Source organism: Hypanus sabinus, chromosome 1, assembly GCF_030144855.1.
Source record: "Hypanus sabinus isolate sHypSab1 chromosome 1, sHypSab1.hap1, whole genome shotgun sequence".
NCBI lineage: Eukaryota > Metazoa > Chordata > Chondrichthyes > Myliobatiformes > Dasyatidae > Hypanus > Hypanus sabinus.
Genome location: NC_082706.1, coordinates 213,084,743 through 213,107,105, shown reverse-complemented (window position 1 = coordinate 213,107,105; position 22,363 = coordinate 213,084,743). Strand labels below are relative to the sequence as shown.

At 42.6% G+C, this 22,363-nt stretch overlaps 1 protein-coding gene across 3 annotated transcripts in view; it reads left to right on the top strand.

Moving 5' to 3' along the window:
- The window catches only part of tmem71 (transmembrane protein 71), a 74,020-nt gene that overhangs the window by 12,798 nt on the left and 38,859 nt on the right, over positions 1-22,363 (top strand). For all 3 annotated transcript variants that reach the window (XR_009514902.1, XM_059985298.1, XM_059985295.1), the window contains exons 2-4: positions 7,732-7,808; positions 10,152-10,212; positions 11,620-11,823. Coding sequence is in view for 2 of the 3 variants with exons in the window: in XM_059985298.1 (XP_059841281.1) it covers positions 7,769-7,808; positions 10,152-10,212; positions 11,620-11,823 (305 nt within the window). In the remaining variant the exon portion in view is untranslated. The remainder of the gene's footprint in view (positions 1-7,731; positions 7,809-10,151; positions 10,213-11,619; positions 11,824-22,363) is intronic.

Below are 22,363 nucleotides of genomic sequence, written 5' to 3'. Positions count from 1 at the left end.
TTTCCCTGAGAACATCTGCTTCCAATTGATGTTCCCAAGTCTCTGCCTAATAACATCATATTTCCCCCTACCCCAATTAAATATTTTTCCAAATTGTCTGTTCCTATCCCTCTCCATTACACTATCATAAAGGAGATAGAGTTATGGTCGTTACCTTCAAAATGCTCTCCCATTGTGCTATCTAACAGCTGACCAGGTACATTTCCCAATACCAGATCATGTACAGCCTCTAGTTGCTTATCTACATATCACATCAGGAAACCTTACTGAACGCACCTAGCAACTCCATCCCATCTACACCCCTTGCTCTAAGGGGATGCTTGTCAATATTCTGTGCCAATCTATTATGCTGTTCAGTTCCATTATCCTGCACCCAGACCATAGTCCTCAATACCCCTCCCATGCATGTACCTGTCCAAATTTCTCTCAAATGTTGAAATTGAACCTGCACCCTGTGAGTGAAGAAGTTCCCTCTTGTGTTCCTCTTCAACATTTCACCTTTCACCCTTAACATATGACCTCTAATTGCAGCCCCACCTCACCGCAGTGGAAAGCCTTCTTCAAAGGTTCAAAGGTACATTTAATAGACAATAGACAATAGGTGCAGAAGTAGACCATTCGGCCCCTCGAGTCTGCACCGCCATTCTGAGATCATGGCTGATCATTCTCTATCAATACCCAGTCCCTGCCTTGTCCCCATATCCCTTGATTCCCCTATCCATCAGATATCTATCTAGCTCCTTCTTGAAAGCATCCAGAGAATTGGCCTCCACCGTCTTCCGAGGCAGTGCATTCCACACCTCCACAACTCTCTGGGAGAAGGAAGTTTTTCCTCAACTCTGTTTTAAATAACTGACCTCTTATTCTCAATCCGTGCCCTCTGGTACTGGACTCTCCCAACATCTGGACATATTTCCTGCCTCAATCCTATCAAATCCTTTAATTATCTTAAATGTTTCAATCAGATCCCCTCTCAATCTCCTCAATTCCAGCGTGTACAAGCCCAATCTCTCCAATCTCTCTGCGTAAGACAGCCCTGCCATCCCAGGAATCAACCAAGTGAATCTACGCTGCACTTCCTCAATTGCCAGAATGTCCTTCCTTAAACCTGGAGACCAAAACTGTACACAATATTCCAGGTGTGGTCTCAACAGGGCCCTGTACAAATGCAAAAGGACATCCTTGCTCTTGTAATGTCACAGAAATGTATACAATATACATCCTGAAATGCTTTTTCTTCACAACCATCTCTGAAAACAGAGGATTGCCCCAAAGAATGAATGACAGTAAAATGTTAGAACCCCAATGTCCCCCCACCCCAGCTCTCCTGCCTCCCGTGCCTAAGTGGCAGCAAGTAACAATCTCCTCTCCCCCCACCGGCAAAAAAAGGCATCAGCACCTGCCACTGAGCACTCAAGTGTGTGCAAAGCAACAGCAAAGACACAGACTTGCAGTTACTTCAAAATTTGCGTTTCACCCAGCATTCGACATACCACTGGCTCTCCCTCTCTGTCCCTAATAAGGGAGAAGATGGTGTCTCCATTTTTCCCGGCAAGCAGGGAAACATAATAAACAATTTGCTAGTTTATGATGTTAAAAGTCTGTTACATTGCTTTTTTCGAGCTCAGTGCCTGAAGATCTCAAAGATTTCAGGTTTCTGGACACACAGCCGTAGATATTTCAAATCCCCCTGATGACACATGGGTCTCCTGCTGTGACACCGACCGCTTGGCATGCCGAACAATGGCCAGTTACCCAGAAGCCCAGAGAGTCCGAAACCCTTTCCCGCAAGGAACCAAAGTCAGTATATAACTCCAGGTCAGGTCTTCAAAAGAACCCTGAAAGGGAAAAATAAAGATATTAAAGATGGGAATAGAGCTGTATCTTGCATAAACCCTATCTATACCCCTCAATGATTTTTATACCTCTATCAAATCTCACCTATAGGTAAATGCATTACTCCAAATTAGGTAACACCAATATCTTATACAACTTCAGCATAAATTTCAACTCCTGTACTCAACACATTGATTCATGAAGGCCAATGGGCTGAATGGCCCATCTGCTCCTGCATCTTTTGTGCCAACAGCTCTTTATGACCCTCTCTTCCCATAATGCCAATTTAACAAGGCAGCAGTCTTGGACTTTTTTTCTCTGTTTTTCACTTCTTAAGAACATAAGAAATAGAACAGGAGTAGGCCATCTGGCCCGTCGACCCTGCTCCGCCATTCAGTAAGACCATGGCTGATCTGGCCAAGGACTCATCTCTACCTACCTGACTTTCCCCCCATAACCCTTAATTCCCCTACCTTGCAAAAATCTATCCAACCTTGTCTTAAATATATCTACTGAGGGAGATCATGGGGGTTCATGAAAAGTTCAAGACATGTTCAGTATTTGCATTGCCATTCAGTTGATCATGTTCTATGACATGCAGTTCTGACAGGTGACAAGCTTCTTTTAAAATACCTTCATCACAGAAAGGGCTCTTTGGCCATGCCGGTTGACCAGTTGAGATGACCAACAAAATCAAGATCATTTTGTCTGAAATGTAAATGACAGCATACCAAATGAGTAAAGTACAATTTGATGCAATTTGTTTGGTTCACTTCATTAGTCTTCCAACTCTGGAATGCCCTCTCTAAACCGTTCTACTTCAACTCATTTATAAATCTTTCAGCCAAGTTGGTGAATATCAGCCATGCAAAATTTCATGTCAAGTTTCATCGGCTCACTGAAGATGCAAGCCAAATTCCTTTGATGCAGCTGGGGACAATGGGAGGTTCTTAAGGTGCAACGTGTTTGCACTTTGATTGGGTCTTGGGCAGGGATTGCACTTGTGGGAGACTTTGGAGTACAGCACAGGTGCAGCAGAAGTCCGGCGAAGAGCTTTACAAACCTAGTCTCCACAAAAGAGAGGTAGCTTCCAGTGAAGCGGTCATCATGGGAGTGGTCTTGAGTCAGAGTGGTACGGCTTTAGCTCAGCAGGGCTTTGGCGAGAATAGGCGGAGGCAAGTCAATTAGGTAAGTTCATTCTGTATTTCTTTTTCCTTATTGAATTCTTGAGAGAATAGAGGGTATGTCTGCAGAGCCAGTGTCTGTTCTGGGTGTCAGATGTAGGATTTCTGGGAGACTACCAGCCTCCCCATTGGCCACGTCTGCACCAGGTGCATCGAGTTGCAGCTTCTTAGAGACCATATAAAAGAACTGGAGCTGCAGCTTGATGACCTTTGGCTTATTAGGGAGTGCAAAGAAGTGATAGACAGGAGCTACAGGGTGGTAGTCACCCCAAGGCTACACGAGACAGATAAATGGGTGACTGTCAGGAGAGGGAAGGGAGAACGTCAGATAGTGGAGAGCACCCCTGTGGCCGTCCCCTTCAACAGTATGTACTCCACTTTGAGTGCTGTTGGGGGGGAAACCACTTAACTGGGGGAAGCAACAGGGGCTGTGCCTCTGGCACAGAGTCTGGTCTTGTGGCCCAGAAGGGTAGAGAATTGAAAACGATAGCAGCAGTAAAAGGGGACTCTATAGAAAAGGAGACATCAATCCTATTGATGCGAAAAAGACAGAACTGATGATAACTTGTCTCCCAGGTGCCAAGGTCAGTGATGTTTCTGAACATATCCACGATATCCTGAAATGGGAGGGCGAGCAGCCGGATGTCGTTGTACATATTGGTACCAGCGACACAGGTAGAAAAAGGGAGGAGGTCCCAAAAAAGACTACAGGGAGTTAGGAAGGAAGCTGAGAAGCAGGATCTCAAGGATAGTAATCTGCTGCCTGTGCCATGCGACAATGAGTATAGGAATAGAATGAAGTGGCAGATAAATGCATGGCTGAAGAATTGAGCAAGAAGCAGGGATTCAGATTTCTGGATAATTGGGACCTCTTCTGGGGCAGGTGGGACCTGTACAAAAGGGATGGGTTGCACTTGAATCCAAGGGGTCCAATATTCTTGTGGGCAGATTACTAGAGCTGTTGGGAGTGGTTTAAACTAATATGGCAGGAGGATGGTGACTTGTATGATAGAGCTGAGGATGAGCCAGCAGGTTTACAAGTAGATGATGGGTGTAACATGAATGTAAGGATAGACAAGACAATGATTAGGTACAAATGCAGACAGAGCAAAGAGTTAAATTATACCACAGAGGCAAAGTTCAAAAGGGCTAAGAAAGCAGGCATGAAGGTGCTGTATTTAAATGTGTGTAGCATTCAGAATAAGATGGCACAGTTAGAGATTGGTCAGTATGACATTGTGGGCACTGAGTTGTGGCTGAAAGAAAGTCATAGTTGGGAGCTTAACATCAAAGGATATACTTTATATTGAAAGGATGGGCAGGAAGGGATAGGTGGTGGTGTGGCTCTGTTTGTAAGAGATGGTATCACACCTTTAGAAAGAGGTGACATAGGTTCAGAGAATGTTGAATCTTTGTGGTGGAGTCAAGAAACTGCAAGGGTAAAAAAAACTATTATGAGAATCATATATAGGCCTCCAAATAGTAGCCAAGATGTGGGGTTGAGATTGCAAAGGGAGCTGGAAAAGGCACGTAGAAAGGATGATGTCACAATTGTAATGGGGGACTTCGATATGCAAGAGGATTGGGAAAATCAGGTTGGCATTGGAACACGAGAAGGAATTCGTTGAATGTCTATGAGATGGCTTTTTAGAGCAGCTTGTGCTTGAGTCTACTCGGAGAAAGGCTATCTTAGATTGGGTGTTGTGTAATTACCCAGATCTTATTAGGGAGCTTAACGTGAAGGTGCCCTTAGGAGGCATTGATCAAAATATGACTGAATTCATACTGCAGTCTGAGAGGGAGAAGCACAAGTCACATGTATCAATTCGCAACGGACTAAGGGAAATTACAGAGACACGAGAGAGGAGCTTTCCCAGGTGGATTGGAGGAGGATACTGGCCCGGATGACCGCAGAGCAGAGATGGCTGAAGTTTCTGGGAATAGTTCACAAGGTGCAGGATAGATATGTCCTACAGAAGATGAAGTTCTCAAATGTCATGGGTAGGCAACTGTGCCTAACCAGTAAAGTTAAGGACAGCATTAAAGCTTAGGGAAGTGCATATAAGGTAACAAAAGTGAATGGGAAGTTGGATGATTGGGAAGCTCTTCAAATCCAACACAAAACAACTAAAAAAGCTATAAGAAGGGAAAAGATGAAATATGAGGGCAAAAAAGATGAGGGTAAACTAGTCAATAATATAATGTAGAACACTGAAAGATTTTCAGTTATATAAAGAGTAAAAGGGAGGTGAGAGTTGATATTGGACTATTGGAAAATGATGCTGGTGAGGTAGCAATGGGAGACAAAGAAATGGCAGATGAACTTAATGAGTACTTTGCTTGGGTCTTCATTGTGGAAGACACTAGCGATGTGCCAGAGGTCCCTGAATGTCAGGGAGCAGGAGTGAGTGCCACTGCTATTACAAAGTACTAGGCAAGCTCAAAGGTCTTAAGATGGATAAGTCACCTGGGCCAGATGGACTACATCCCAGAGTCCTGAGAGAGATTGCTGAAGAGATAACGGATGCATTGGTCATGATCTTTCAAGAATTACTTGATCCTGGCATGGTACCAGAGGACTGGAGGATTGCAAATGTCACTCTATCCTTTAAGGGAGGAAGGCAAAGGAAAGGTAATTCTCGGCCAGTTAGCCTAACCTCAGTGATTAAAAAAGTGTTGGAGTCTATTATTAAGGATGAGGTTTCAAGGTACTTGGAGACTAATGATAAAGTAAGTCAAAGTCAACATGGTTTTTCTAAAGGAAAATCCTGCCTGACAAATCTGTCAGAGTTCTTTGAGGAAGTAACAAGTAGGGTGGACAAATGAGAGGCAGTAGATGTCATTTACTTGGATTTTCAGAAGCTCAAATACTATGGTATTATATGAAAGATACTGGCATGGATAGAGGAATGGTTGACAGGCAGGAGGCAGTGCATGGGAATAAAAGAGGCCTTTTCTGGTTGGCTGCCAGGGACTGGTGGTGTTTCTCAGGGGTCAGTATTGGGAGCGCTACTTTTCATATTGTTTGTCAATGATTTAGGTAATGGAATTGATGGCTTTGTGGCAAAGTTTGTGGATGATACGAAGATGAGTGAAGGGACTAGGTAGAGCTGAGGAAGTAATGTGATTGCAGCAGGGGTTAGGCAAATTGGAATAATGAACAAAAAAGTGGCAGATTGAATACAAAATTGGGAAATGTATGATGATGCATTTTGGTAAAAGGAACAAAAGTGCATACTATTCTCTAAATGGGGAGTAAATTCAAACATTGGAGATGCAGAAGGAGTTAAGATTCCTCATGGAAGACTGCCTTGTTGCACAGAGTGACTGAGCAGAACTCAAGTGTAGGACACAGGCATGGAGACTGAGTTGGGGATGCTGGCACAGATGTGAATGTTGAACAGCAAACTAGAGCTCTGATATAGAGTCTTGACATGGAGATTGGGTTTTCATGGAATATCTTGAAACTGGAACTGAACTTGGAACAAACAGTTCTAAGCAGTCAAGAAACTAGGTTATCATATGGGAATAGACCAACAAACTGGCAACCTGTGATAGTGACACCATCGTATTTATTTCACAGTCTCTGATGAAAACCAGGTGTATTGTAATTGAGTAAACTAGCAGCAATTGGAGATCTAATGACTGAAATCAGGGCATAATTAGGGAGAAAGGAGTGTTAAAGGGGAACAGCCAACCGGAACTATGACATGCCCAAAAGGCTAATTTACAGGTTGAGTCTGTAGTGAAAGAAGGCAAATGCAACATTGGTACTTACTTCGAAGGGAATAGAATATAAAAGCAATGAGATAATGCAGAGGCTTTATAAGACACTAGTCAGGCTGCACTTGGAATATTGTCAATAGTTTTGGGTCCCTTATTTCAGAAAAATTGTGTTGTCATTGGAAAGAGTCCAGAGGAGGTTCATGAGGATGATTCTAGTAACGAAGGGGTTAATGTATGAGGAGCATTTGGCAGTTTTGGGCCTGTAATCACTGGAATTTAGAAGAATGTGTGGGGATCTCATTGAAACATACCAAAAATGCTGAAAGAACTCAATAGGGTGGATGTGGAGAGGACGTTTCCTCTGGTGGGGGTATCCAGAACTAGAAGGCATAGCTCAAAATTGAGGGGTGACCTTTTACAACAGAGGTAAGGAGGAATTTTTTTTAGCCAGAGAGTAGTGAATCTGTGGAATGCTCTGCCCCAAACTGCATTGCAGGCAGACTCCTTGAATATAGTTAAAGTGGAATTTGATAGTTTCATGATTGGGAAGGCAGATGCATGGAGTTGAGTGGGTTCTGGGATCAGCCATAATGGAATGGTGGAGTGGTCTCAATGGGCTAAATGGCCTAATTCTGTCATACATCTTGTGGTCTTATGGGCCAGTGTTGCAGCGTGCCTGGTTCTTGGGCAAGGACATTTTGAGTCTCTGAAGGTGCAACATGATTGCAATGTAGATGCTTTTTCTCTGCAGTCATCGAGATTAGAATGTCCCACCAGACTTGTGGAAACCTCCCATTACCCCATTCCTCCCTGAGGTGTTTCCATCATAAAATACAGCATTAAAAAGGGTCGAAACTGCTCATGTCTATTGTGATTAAGGAATGAAAGAGTCAAGGGGACACTTGTTGTGACCAAAGATTTCATACTACTGTGCAATTGTTCAGTGTTAAAATGAAATAATTTATATATGTTTCTCTTTTAACAGGTCTTCATCCATTCTTGACCGTTGACAAACAGCAGAAATGTATCCAGGATCAGAATATTTGTCAAACTCATTACATGGTAATTTGAAAGAAAACTATCAAGAAATTAAATGCTGAACAATTTATTGCCATGTGATTTAAGACAATTTCAGCATATTTATTTTAATCTATTTCAACAAAATCATCGAAATGTTTCCATTAAATTCCTCATTTCAGGACATCTGCTTTTGTATTCCTTGTCCATGCTGTTCTAATGTCCCATCACCTTCTCTCTGTAAACTTAAACCTGAGCTTGCTGTCTTCCACAAACCCTGTTCTTCCACCAGCTCTGTACTCACTGCTCCACATCAGCTCTTGACTGCTCAGCACCCCAGAGTTGTTCTTCTCAAATTCCTCCATGGCACAGAGCTTTACTCTGAACCCTCTGTTAATTTTAGTTTTCTCCAATTCTGGCTTCTGGTGCATGCCTGAGATTGGAATTTGTGCCTACAGCCATTCAGTGTTCTGGTTCTAGGACATAGAGCATTACAGCACAGTACAGGCCCTTTGGCTTATAAAATATTGTGCCCACTTTTTAACCCGCTCTAAGATCAATCTCACCCTTCCCTTCCACATAGCCCTCCATTTTTCTATCATTTATATGCCTAAGAGTCTCTTAAATGTCTCTAACGTGTCTGCGTCTGCCACCACCCCGGCAGTTTGTTCACACAGCCACCACTCTATGTTTTTTTTTAAAAATACCTCTGACATCCACCTGATATTTTCCTCCAATCACCTTAAAATTATGCTCACAGGCATTAGCCATTTCTTCCCCAAGGAAGAAACCTTTGTCCACACAATCTATGGCTCTTATCATTTGGTACAACTTCATCAAGTTAAGTCACATCCTCTTTCACTCCAAAGAGAAAAGCCCTAGATTGGACAATCTATCCTCATAAAACTGCTCTGTGATCCAGGCAGTGGTCTGGTAGATCTCCTCTGCACTCTGTGAATTTTGGTTTGCTTCAGGTCTGGGTTCTGGTGTGTGCCTGAGATTGGAATCTGTGCCTATGGGCCATCCGGTGCTCTGATTCTGTGATTCCTGAATAAAATTGTTCTGTGTAAGAGTGTTTGAAGTTAAATCAGATCCTTGACTCGGAAATGGTGACCTGCTATTGTCCCGGGAAAACAATATCAATGCACTGGGACCATGTTTGGAGGAAAAGGCTTTGCCCATGGTATTAGACTGAGCTTCTTCATTGATCATAGTTGACCATGAATGTTACTTCCTAGCTGTGATACGCAAGCCAGGGGAGTATGATATGGAAAGCAAACTGTTGCCTATGCAGCAGGCTCTCTTTCTCCTTGCAGCTGTGAATCAAAAAGGAACGGCAGAGACTGATGCAGTTTGGCACCAGTGGCATGGCAGAAGTTGCCAGTCAGTGTTGAACTCCACATAGGACTGCTTAGGGACTCCAACTCTAAAATGTTCCTCTGGGTTTACTCTCAAAGTCTTCCTCATTAGTGGGTATAACACAATACAACAGAGATAAGAGTTTTCCTTCCAGATGAGCTGCCAACCATAGCTGATAAGCCCCATTTGCTTAAATTGACTGGTTTTATTGTGCCAGTAACCCACCTTCTTCTGTCAGTCCAGCTCCTGGCCTTCACGTATGGCTTAGCTACTAAGTCCAGGTTCTGCCTGGCATTGTAGCTAAGCCACATGTGAAGACCAGGAGCTGGACTTAGTTGTCAGAGGCGATTTGAGGTGCACGCCATTGGGAGCATTTAATAGGTAGTAGGAGCTCATTCCCAATGCAGCCCCAGCTATGGCAACCTTAAATACTGTGGTATTAGATATGTCATTACTTACAGCTAGACCACATCCTACCACCCCCACCCACTGGCTATGACAACCTTAAGGAACCTTGGTATTAGATACAAGAGAAAATCTGCAGATGCAAGCAACATACACAAAATGCTGGAGGAACTCAGCAGGTTAAGCAGCATCTATGGAAAAAAAGTACAGATGATGTTTCTGGCTGAGACCCTTCATCAGAACCCTTCATCGTGGTATTAGATATGTCATTACTTACAACTAGACCCCCATTTACACTTTTGCTAAACTGCTCATTTTAAAGGCTGATGTGAATTTTAAAGAAGGCAGAACTAACTCGTACAATCCATTCATAATATTTATAAGATATTTTATATAGTATATCTTCTTTCTGCCCCTGCCTCCCAACTGCTCTTTCCTTTTTCCCCTCTTGGCCATTCCTTGCAGCTTGGTCATATGAAGCTCTTGGGGTTTGTACCTTCACATGATCTGTATTTAAATGTGTGCAAACAGCCAATATTCCGTGAGATTGTTGGGTGCACTAGCTTAATCCAATCTTTCTGACCATTTTTTAACAGCTAACAAAGTATTTATTGCCTTTGGCAGCTGCACAGATATTTCCAGAGGAAGTTCCGAAGGAGCTGTCTCCGAAAAGGGTCCTTCAAAGGTATTCAGATGCATACTAAAGTTTGTTTTTATTGTACATTGTTTAAAATGTGATTCTTCCAAAGTCAATGCTTAGAAACATGTTTTTTTTTTGTCATCGCAAGGAAGGTATGATAGCAACTCTACTTAGAAGTTTAAGTAGATTTCTGCATGTAACGTAAACTTTGTAGCACCGTACAGGACATTTGGCCCATGATGTTGTGCTAACCTTTTAACCTACCCTAATATCATTCTAACCCTTTCCTCCCCCCCACACTGCTCTCCATTTTTATCATCCATGTGCCTAAGAGTTAACTTATTTATATATATATATATGTGTGTGTGTGTGTGTGTGTGTGTGTGTATGTATGTATATATATATATATATATATATATATATATATATATATAAATATATATATATATATACATATATATATATGTGTGTGTGTATATACATATGTATATATATATGTATATATGTGTGTGTATGTATATGTGTGTGTGTATATATATATATATATATATGTATATATAAAAATATTATTTATATTTGGGATATAAATAATATCCCAAAACATATCTGCTTTTACCACCACCCCTGGCGGGGTGTTAGTGCACCGACCACTCCACATGTAAACAAAACCTTAGCTCTGACATCCTCTAAGACCATAAGACATAGGAACAGAATTAAGCAATTTGGCCCATCAGGTCTGCACTACCATTTCATCATGGCTGATCCATTTCCTCTCAGCCCCATTTCCTACCTTCTCTCCATTAACTCCCCCCCCCCCCAATGCTTAACTCTAATCACCTCAAAATCTTGAGCAATGCACACAAAATGCTGGAGGAACTCAGCAGGCCAGGCAGCATCCGTGGAGAGGAATAAGCAGCTGGAGAGGAAGGGGGAGGAAGCTGAGAGAAATGAAGGTGAGAGAAGGGGAAGGAGGACAAGCTGGCAGGTGATAGGTGAAACCTGGTGAGAGGGTAGGTAAGTGGGGAAGAGGAAATAGGTGGAAGATGTCAGATAGGAGAGGAGAGTGGACTATAGGTGAAAGAAAAGGGAGGAGAGGAATCAGAGGCAGGCGAGGAGATGTGGTGGGGTAAGAGGGGAAACAGAATAGGAAATTGAAATGAAAAATGGGGGAGAGGAGATAAATTACTAGAAATGAGAGAAATTGAGGTTTATGTCAACAATTTGGAGCTAGCCAGATGGAGTTACCTCCAAACTGAGTGTGGCAGAAGAGGAGGTGGTGGACAGTTGGAATAGGATGTTGGATTGAAATGGGTGACCTCTGGGAGATCTGGGTGACCATCCTTTCACTTCCACAATACTGCTTGACACCATAAGTTCTTCAAGCATCTGCAGTCTCCTGTTTGCCTTAATAAATCTAGCCGCTTTCTTTCTTTTGTATTTTGTTGCTTCTAGCATCTCATTGATGACCAGTGAGAGCCCTTATTCGCCTTGTCACCTAAATCTTCTGGGAGGCTCCCCATGTGTGTGCCGTCGGAGTCCACGACTGTTGACTAACGGTTATTATGATGTGAGTGAAGAGAGCTTCATTGATGAAGAAGGGAATATTACCTTAACTCCATCCAAAATAAACATCAGCTACAAGGAAAACCTGGTAAGGTGAGTGTCCATTCCCATAATCACTGTGGGGAAATCAGAACGTAGCAACCACAATGGATACAACCTGCATCAGGCATGATATTCAGCTTGGGTATTCTTACCTGATCCAGGGTAAAGGATTATCTTTATTTACAGGTTACAGTTACTATACAATATGAAAGTAAGCCCGCCAATAATATTGAAGATGGTAGCAAAGGTTTTTTCAAATATACCAGCAATAAAAGAGTGACAGAGTGGATGTTGGAAAATGAAGTTAGAGAAATAGTAATGTGGACCAGGAAATAGCGGATGATCTGAATGAATATTTTGGATCAATCTTCACTGTGGAAGACACTTGGAGTATTTCAAAATTTTGAGAGTGTTGGGACAGTAGTGAGTACAGAGGCTATTACTAGCAAAAAAGGTACTTTGGAAACTCAAAGATCCAGATGATGTATAGCCCAGGGTTCTGAAAGAGGAGAATGAAGAGATTGTGGAGGCATTAGTAATGATCTTTCAAGAAACACTAGATTGTGGAATGATCCCAGAGGACTGGAGAATGCCAACTGTCACTCTCCTTTTCAAGAAGGGAGAGAGGCAGAAGAAAGGAAATTAAAGGTGAGTTAGTCTGACCTCCATGGTTGGGAAGATGTTGGAGTCGATTGTTAAGGATGTGGTTTTGCGGTAGTTAGAGGCACATGATAAAATAGGTCACAGTCAGCATGGTTTCCTCAGGTTAAAGCCTGACAAATTTGTTAGAACACTTTGAAGAAATTGGGTCAGTGTGGGTCATAATCTGCATGGAAGCCGGTGACCAGTGGTATGCCTCAGGGATCTGTTCTGGGACCCCTACTCTTCATGATTTTTATGAATGACCTGGACGAAGAATTGGAGGGGTGGATTTGTAAATTTGCTGATGACACAAAGGTTGGAGGTGTTGTGGGTAGTGCAGAGGGCTGTCAGAGGGACATTGATAGGATGTAAAACTGGGCTGAGAAGTGGCAGATGAAGTTCAACCCAGATAAGTGTGAGGTGGTTCATTTTGGTAAGTTAAATATGATGACAGAATTTAGTATTAATGGTAAGCCTCTTGGAAGTGTAGGGATCAGAGGGATCTTTGAGCCCGAGTCCATAGGACACTCAAAGATGCTATGCAGTTTGACTGGTTAAGATAGTATGCGGTGCATTGGCCTTCATCAATTGTAGGATTGCATTTAGGAGCCAGGAGGTAATATTGCAGCTATATAGGACCCTGGTCAGACCCTACTTGGAGTACTGTGCTCAGTTCTGGTTACCTCACTATAGGAAGGACGTGGAAACCACAGAAAGGGTGCAGAGGAGATGAACAAGGATGTTGCCTGGATTGGGGAGCATACCTTATGAGGATAGGTTAAGTGAACTTGGCCTTGTTTCCTTGGAATAACAGAGGATCAGAGGTGGCCTGATAGAAGTGTATAAGATGATGAGAGGCATTGATCGTGTGGATAGTCAGAGGCTTTTTCCCAGGGCTGAAATAGCTAGCATGAGAGGGCACAGTTTTAAGGTGCTTGGAATTAGGTACAGAGGGGATGTTAGAACCATAGAACACTACAGCACAGTACAGGCCCTTCAGCCCTCCATGTTGTGCCAACCCATATAATCCTTAAAAAAAAGTACTAAACCCACACTACCCCATAACACTCCATTTTTCTTTCATCCATGTGCCTGTCCAAGAGGCTCTTAAATACCCCTAATGTTTTAGTCTCCACCACCATCCCTGGCAAGTCATTCCAGGCACTCACAACCTTCTGTGTAAAAAATTTTAAAAAAGCAACTTACCCCTGATGTCTCCCCTAAACTTCCCTCCCTTAATTTTATACATATGCCCTCTGGTGTTTGCTATTGGTGCCCTGGGAAACAGGTACTGACTACCCACCCTATCTATGCCTCTCATAATCTTGTAGACCTCTATCAAGTCCCCTCTCATTCTTCTATGCTCCAAAGAGAAAAGTCCCAGCTCTGCTAACCTTGCTTCATATGACCTGTTCTCCAAACCAGGCAACATCCTGGTAAATCTCCTCTGCACCTTCTCCATAGCTTCCACATCCTTCCTTATATGAGGTGACCAGAATTGAACACAATTAGGAGTAAGTTTTTTATGTAGAGTGCGGTGAGTGCGTGGAATGGGCTGCCAGCCATGGAGGTGGAGGTGGATACGATAAGGTCTTTTAAGAGACTCCAGGACAGCTACATGGAGCTTAGAAAAATAGATGGCTATGTGTAACCCTAGGTAATATCTAAAGTAAGTACGTGTTCGGCACAGCTTTGTGGGCCAAAGGGCTGTATTGTGCTGTAGGTTTTCTATGTTACTGTGCTTCTAAATAACAAGCAGGATGGGCAAAGGTGAATCAATGGATGTTGTATATTTGTATTTTCAGAAGGCCTTTGATAAAGTAATGCACGTGAGGCTGCTTATCAAGCTACAAGTCCATGGTATTACAGGAACGATTCTAGCATGGATAAAGCGTTAACTGGTTGGCAGGAAGCAACAGTAGGAACAAAGGGAGCCTTTTCTGATTGGCTGCTAGTCACTAGTGGTGTTCCACAGGGGTCTATGTTGCGACTGCTTCTTTTAACGTTATATGTCAATGGATGACGGATTTAATGGCTTTGCGGCCAAATATATGAGCAATACAAAGATGCAAACGTTAGAGGGCATATGTACAAAATTAAGGGAGGGAAGTTTAGGGGAGACATCAGGGGTAAGTTTTTTTTACATAGAGGGTCGTGACTGCCTGGAATGACTTGCCAGGGATGGTGGTGGAGGCTAAAACATTAGGGGTATTTAAGGGCCTCTTGGACAGGTACATGGATGAAAGAAAAATGGAGGGTTATGGGGTAGTGGGTTTAGTACTTTTTTTTAAGGATTATATGGGTCGGCACAACATGGAGGGCTGAAGGGCCTGTACTGCGCTGTAGTGTTTTATGGTTTTATGGATGGAGAGACAGCTATAGTTGAGGAAGCAGGGAGGCTGCAGAAAGACTTGGACAAGTAGGAGAACAGGCAAAGAAGTGGCAGTTGGAATACAGTGTTACAAGGTGTTCCTTCATACACTTTGGTAGAAGGAATAAAAGCATAGACTCTTCTCTAAATGGAGAAAAAATTCAAAAATCTGAGATGCAAAGGGAATTGAGATTCCATACGCAGGATCACTACAGGTTAATTTGCAGGTTGAGTTGGTGGTGAGGAAGGCAAATGTAATGTTTACATTCATTTCAAGAGGAGTAGAACATTAATAACAAGGATGTGATGCTGAGGCTTTATAAAGCACTGGTGAGACCTCACTTGGTGTATTGTGAGCAGTTTTGAACCCATTATTTAAGTAAGGATATGCTGACATTGGAGAGGGTTCAGAGGAGGTTCATGGGAACAATTCCAGGAATAAAAGACATCGTATGAGGAGTCAATGATGGCTCTGGGCCTTAACTCTCTGGGATTTATAAGACTTGCGGGGCGGGGGAGGAATATCTCATTGAAACCTGCGGAATGTTGAAATGCCTAGCTAGAGTGGATGTGTAGAGGATGTTTCCTAGCGTGGCAGGGTCTTGGGTCAGGGGGCACTGACCTAGAAACCAAAGGTGTCCATTTAGAATGGAGATGCCGAAGAATTTCTTTAGTCAGAGGGTGCTGAATCTGTCACATTTGTTGCCATAGATGGCTGTGGAGGCCTGGTAATTGGCTGTACAATATTTAAGGTCAAGATTGATACATTCTTAGTCAAAAAGGGAAATGTATTAGCCATGATGAAATTACAGAGCAGAATCAGTAGTCTATTGGACCTAATTCTGCTCTTGTGTCTTATAGTTATATTAAGAATTTGCATTGGTGTGTGTGACATACAACATTTAAAAAGTATAAAAAATTGTATAAAGATAATGTTAGAAGTACAGATATAAAATGTGTATTCTGTCTCTCGCCTTTCACCACTGCTTGTGATAGTGTCAGTGACATTATCCTGTCTCAAATAAACCTGCACCTCACACTTTATGTCAACCTGTTAATCTTCAGACCATGTCACTCAGGGATTTGTGCTAATGTTATTTTGTGACTGTATGTGCTGGATTGTATCTAGAGGTGTTGTGTGTACCTACTGGTTCTGTGTTTTTCACCTTGGCCCAAGAAGAACAACATTACATTTAGCTGTATGAATGAATAACAATAAACTTGAACTTTAATCTATATTTATGCACATTTTAGTCCATATCTGTACTACTAACATTAAGAAAATGAATCTTGGGTTTGTATATGATGACATGTATGTACTTTGATAATAGACTTACTTTGAACTTGTAACTTTGAACTTTAAACTTTTATATAATCTTACACTTGAGGGAGATTGCAATTTCCACAATGAATCAACCTTCAGAAATGAATTCCAGAAACTGGACAAGTCACTAACAGTTATGAATAGCCTTCCACATAATTTACATATTTACTGTGCAGAAAATTATTCTTTTTCTTCTCCTCACCTGCCTATTATATCCCTCTGGTGCCCCTACTCCTTCGCTTTAGACAATAGACAATAGGTGCAGAAGTAGACCATTCGGCCCCTCGAGTCTGCACCGCCATTCTGAGATCATGGTTGATCATTCACTATCAATACCCAGTCCCTGCCTTGTCCCCATATCCCTTGATTCCCCTATCCATCAGATATCTATCTAGCTCCTTCTTGAAAGCATCCAGAGAATTGGCCTCCACCGTCTTCCAAGGCAGTGCATTCCACACCTCCACAACTCTCTGGGAGAAGGAAGTTTTTCCTCAACTCTGTTTTAAATAACTGACCTCTTATTCTCAATCCGTGCCCTCTGGTACTGGACTCTCCCAACATCTGGAACATATTTCCTGCCTCAATCCTATCAAATCCTTTAATTATCTTAAACGTTTCAATCAGATCCCCTCTCAATCTCCTCAATTCCAGCGTGTACAAGCCCAATCTCTCCAATCTCTCTGCGTAAGACAGCCCTGCCATCCCAGGAATCAACCTAGTGAATCTACGCTGCACTTCCTCAATTGCCAGAATGTCCTTCCTTAAACCTGGAGACCAAAACTGTACACAATATTCCAGGTGTGGTCTCACCAGGGCCCTGTACAAATGCAAAAGGACATCCTTGCTCTTGTACTCAATTCCCCTTGTAATAAAGGCCAACATTCCATTTGCCCTCTTCACTGCCTGTTGCACTTGCACATTCACCTTCATTGACTGATGAACTAGGACTCCTAGGTCTCTTTGCATTTCTCCCTTACCTAACTCGACACCGTTCAGACAATACTCTGCCCTCTTGTTCCTGCTTCCAAAGTGGATAACTTCACATTTATTCACATTGAATGACATCTGCCAAGTATCTGCCCACTCACCCAGCCTATCCAAGTCTCCCTGTATTCTCCTAACGTCCTCTTCGCATGTCACACTGCCACCCAGTTTAGTATCGTCAGCAAACTTGCTGATATAGTTTTCAATGCCCTCATCTAAATCATTGACATAAATCGTAAAGAGCTGTGGTCCCAATACAGAGCCCTGTGGAACCCCACTAGTCACCTCCAGCCAGTCCGAGAAACACCCATTCACTGCTACCCTTTGCTTTCTATCTGCCAACCAGTTTTCTATCCATGTTGAAACCCTGCCCCCAATGCCATGAGCTCTGATTTTACTCACCAATCTCCTATGTGGCACTTTATCGAATGCCTTCTGAAAATCTAGGTACACTACATCCACTGGCTTACCTTCGTCTAACATCCTTGTTACACCCTCAAAAAACTCCCAGATTAGTCAAGCATGATTTGCCCTTGGTAAATCCATGCTGGCTCGGCCTAATCCTATTACTGCCATCAAGATGTGCCACTATTTTGTCCTTAATAATGGACTCAAGCATCTTCCCCACGACTGACGTTAGGCTAACAGGGCGATAGTTCTCCGTTTTCTCCTTCCCTCCCTTCTTGAAAAGTGGGATAACATTAGCCACTCTCCAATCTTCAGGAACTGATCCTGAATCTAAGGAACATTGGAAAATGATTACCAATGCATCCTCAATTTCCTGAGCCACCTCTTTTAGAACCGTCGGATGCAGACCATCTGGACCCGGGGATTTATTAGCCTTCAGTCCTATCAGTCTACTCATCACAGTTTCTTTCCTAATGTCAATCTGTTTCAATTCCTCTGATATCTTATGACCCTGGCCCATCCATACATTTGGGAGATTGCTTGTGTCCTCCCTGGTGAAGACATACCTAAAGTACGCATTAAATTCTGTTTCAATTCTGATCTAAAGTACGCATTAAATTCTGTTTCAATTCCTCTGATATCTTATGACCCTGGCCCATCCACCTTCCTCCTCACATGGTCTCACCTATCACCTGCCACTCCCCTTATCACCTTGTTCTGGCTTCTTCCCTCTTTTTTAGTCCTGAGGAAGGGTCTTGACCTGCAACATCAACTGTTTGTTCATTTCCATAGATGCTACTTGACCTGCTGAGTTCCTCTAGCATTTTGTGTGTGTTGCTCTGGATTTCCAGCATCTGTAGAATCTCTTGTGCAGAGAATAATTGCTGAAAGTAGTTCATTAGATAGAAATTTGATTAATTCAACAAAGCCATCAATTCTAACATCTAAATCATTGACATAAAGAAAAAGAATTGGTCCCAACACCGCTGGTCACTGGTAGCCAAGCAGCAAAAACTCGCTGTATTTCCACTCTCTGCCTCCTTCCAGTCAGCTACTGTTTTATCAGTGCTAGACTCTTTCCTATAATACCATGGGTTTGTAGCTTGTTAAACAGTCTCATGTATAAAGGCCTTCTGAAAATCCAAGTACACAACATCAGCTGATTCTACTTTGTCTGTCCCGTTGGTTTTTCTTCAAACAATTCTAACAGATTTGTCAGACAAGATTTTCCCTTGGGAAAACCATACTGACTATGGTCTATTTTATCCTGTGCCCCCAAATACCCCCAAACCACATCCTTAACAATCGACTCTGACATCTTTACAACCAGTGAGGTTAAACTAATTGGCCTATAATTTCCTTTCTTCTTTCTCTCTCCCTTCTTGAAGAGTGGAGTGGTATTTGTAATTTTCCAATCTTCTGGAACCATTCCAGAAACTAATGATTCTTAAAAGATCATTGCTAATGCTTCCACAATCTCTTCAGGCATCTTTTAGAAACCTGGGGTGTACACCATCTGGTCCAGGTGACATCTACTTTCAAACCTTTCCGTTTTCCAAGAACCTTCTCCTCAGTAATAGCAACTTTACACACTTCATGACCCCTGACACCTGGATCTTCTACCATACTGCTAGTGTCATCCACAGTGAAGGCTGATGCAAAATACTTATTCAGTTTGTCTGCCATTTCTTTGTCCCCCATTACTACCTCTCCTGCATAATTTTCCAGTGGTCTAATATCCATTCTTGTCTCTCTTTTACACTTCGTGTATCTGATGAAACTTTTGGTATCCTCTTTCTGCATCAGTCTTATAGACAATAGACAATAGACAATAGGTGCAGAAGTAGACCATTCGGCCCCTCGAGTCTGCACCGCCATTCTGAGATCATGGCTGATCATTCACTATCAATACCCAGTCCCTGCCTTGTCCCCATATCCCTTAATTCCCCTATCCATCAGATATCTATCCAGCTCCTTCTTGAAAGCATCCAGAGAATTGGCCTCCACCGTCTTCCGAGGCAGTGCATTCCACACCTCCACAACTCTCTGGGAGAAGAAGCTTTTCCTCAACTCTGTTTTAAATAACTGACCTCTTATTCTCAATCCATGGTACTGGACTCTCCCAACATCTGGAACATATTTCCTGCCTCAATCCTATCAAATCCTTTAATTATCTTAAACGTTTCAATCAGATCCCCTCTCAATCTCCTCAATTCCAGCGTGTACAAGCCCAATCTCTCCAATCTCTCTGCGTAAGACAGCCCTGCCATCCCTGGAATCAACCTAGTGAATCTACGCTGCACTTCCTCAATTGCCAGAATGTCCTTCCTTAAACCTGGAGACCAAAACTGTACACAATATTCCAGGTGTGGGCTCACCAGGGCCCTGTACAAATGCAAAAGGACATCCTTGCTCTTGTATTCAATTCCCCTTGTAACAAAGGCCAACATTCCATTTGCCCTCTTCACTGCCTGTTGCACTTGCTCATTCATCTTCATTGACTGGTGAACTAGGACTCCTAGGTCTCTTTGCATTTCTCCCTTACCTAACTCGACACCGTTCAGACAATACTCTGCCCTCTTGTTCCTGCTTCCAAAGTGGATAACTTCACATTTATTCACATTGAATGACATCTGCCAAGTATCTGCCCACTCACCCAGCCTATCCAAGTCTCCCTGTATTCTCCTAACGTCCTCTTCGCATGTCACACTGCCACCCAGTTTAGTTTCGTCAGCAAACTTGCTGATATAGTTTTCAATGCCCTCATCTAAATCATTGACATAAATCGTAAAGAGCTGTGGTCCCAATACAGAGCCCTGTGGAACCCCACTAGTCACCTCCAGCCAGTCCGAGAAACACCCATTCACTGCTACCCTTTGCTTTCTATCTGCCAACCAGTTTTCTATCCATGTTGAAACCCTGCCCCCAATGCCATGAGCTCTGATTTTACTCACCAATCTCCTATGTGGCACTTTATCGAATGCCTTCTGAAAATCTAGGTACACTACATCCACTGGCTTACCTTCGTCTAACATCCTTGTTACACCCTCAAAAAACTCCCAGATTAGTCAAGCATGATTTGCCCTTGGTAAATCCATGCTGGCTCGGCCTAATCCTATTACTGCCATCAAGATGTGCCACTATTTTGTCCTTAATAATGGACTCAAGCATCTTCCCCACGACTGACGTTAGGCTAACAGGGCGATAGTTCTCCGTTTTCTCCTTCCCTCCCTTCTTGAAAAGTGGGATAACATTAGCCACTCTCCAATCTTCAGGAACTGATCCTGAATCTAAGGAACATTGGAAAATGATTACCAATGCATCCTCAATTTCCTGAGCCACCTCTTTTAGAACCGTCGGATGCAGACCATCTGGACCCGGGGATTTATTAGCCTTCAGTCCTATCAGTCTACTCATCACAGTTTCTTTCCTAATGTCAATCTGTTTCAATTCCTCTGATATCTTATGACCCTGGCCCATCCATACATTTGGGAGATTGCTTGTGTCCTCCCTGGTGAAGACATACCTAAAGTACGCATTAAATTCTGTTTCAATTCTGATCTAAAGTACGCATTAAATTCTGTTTCAATTCCTCTGATATCTTATGACCCTGGCCCATCCACCTTCCTCCTCACATGGTCTCACCTATCACCTGCCACTCCCCTTATCACCTTGTTCTGGCTTCTTCCCTCTTTTTTAGTCCTGAGGAAGGGTCTTGACCTGCAACATCAACTGTTTGTTCATTTCCATAGATGCTACTTGACCTGCTGAGTTCCTCTAGCATTTTGTGTGTGTTGTTCTGGATTTCCAGCATCTGTAGAATCTCTTGTGCAGAGAATAATTGCTGAAAGTAGTTCATTAGATAGAAATTTGATTAATTCAACAAAGCCATCAATTCTAACATCTAAATCATTGACATAAAGAAAAAGAATTGGTCCCAACACCGCTGGTCACTGGTAGCCAAGCAGCAAAAACTCGCTGTATTTCCACTCTCTGCCTCCTTCCAGTCAGCTACTGTTTTATCAGTGCTAGACTCTTTCCTATAATACCATGGGTTTGTAGCTTGTTAAACAGTCTCATGTATAAAGGCCTTCTGAAAATCCAAGTACACAACATCAGCTGATTCTACTTTGTCTGTCCCGTTGGTTTTTCTTCAAACAATTCTAACAGATTTGTCAGACAAGATTTTCCCTTGAGAAAACCATACTGACTATGGTCTATTTTATCCTGTGCCCCCAAATACCCCCAAACCACATCCTTAACAATCGACTCTGACATCTTTACAACCAGTGAGGTTAAACTAATTGGCCTATAATTTCCTTTCTTCTTTCTCTCTCCCTTCTTGAAGAGTGGAGTGGTATTTGTAATTTTCCAATCTTCTGGAACCATTCCAGAAACTAATGATTCTTAAAAGATCATTGCTAATGCTTCCACAATCTCTTCAGGCATCTTTTAGAAACCTGGGGTGTACACCATCTGGTCCAGGTGACATCTACTTTCAAACCTTTCCGTTTTCCAAGAACCTTCTCCTCAGTAATAGCAACTTTACACACTTCATGACCCCTGACACCTGGATCTTCTACCATACTGCTAGTGTCATCCACAGTGAAGGCTGATGCAAAATACTTATTCAGTTTGTCTGCCATTTCTTTGTCCCCCATTACTACCTCTCCTGCATAATTTTCCAGTGGTCTAATATCCATTCTTGTCTCTCTTTTACACTTCGTGTATCTGATGAAACTTTTGGTATCCTCTTTCTGCATCAGTCTTATAGACAATAGACAATAGACAATAGGTGCAGAAGTAGACCATTCGGCCCCTCGAGTCTGCACCGCCATTCTGAGATCATGGCTGATCATTCA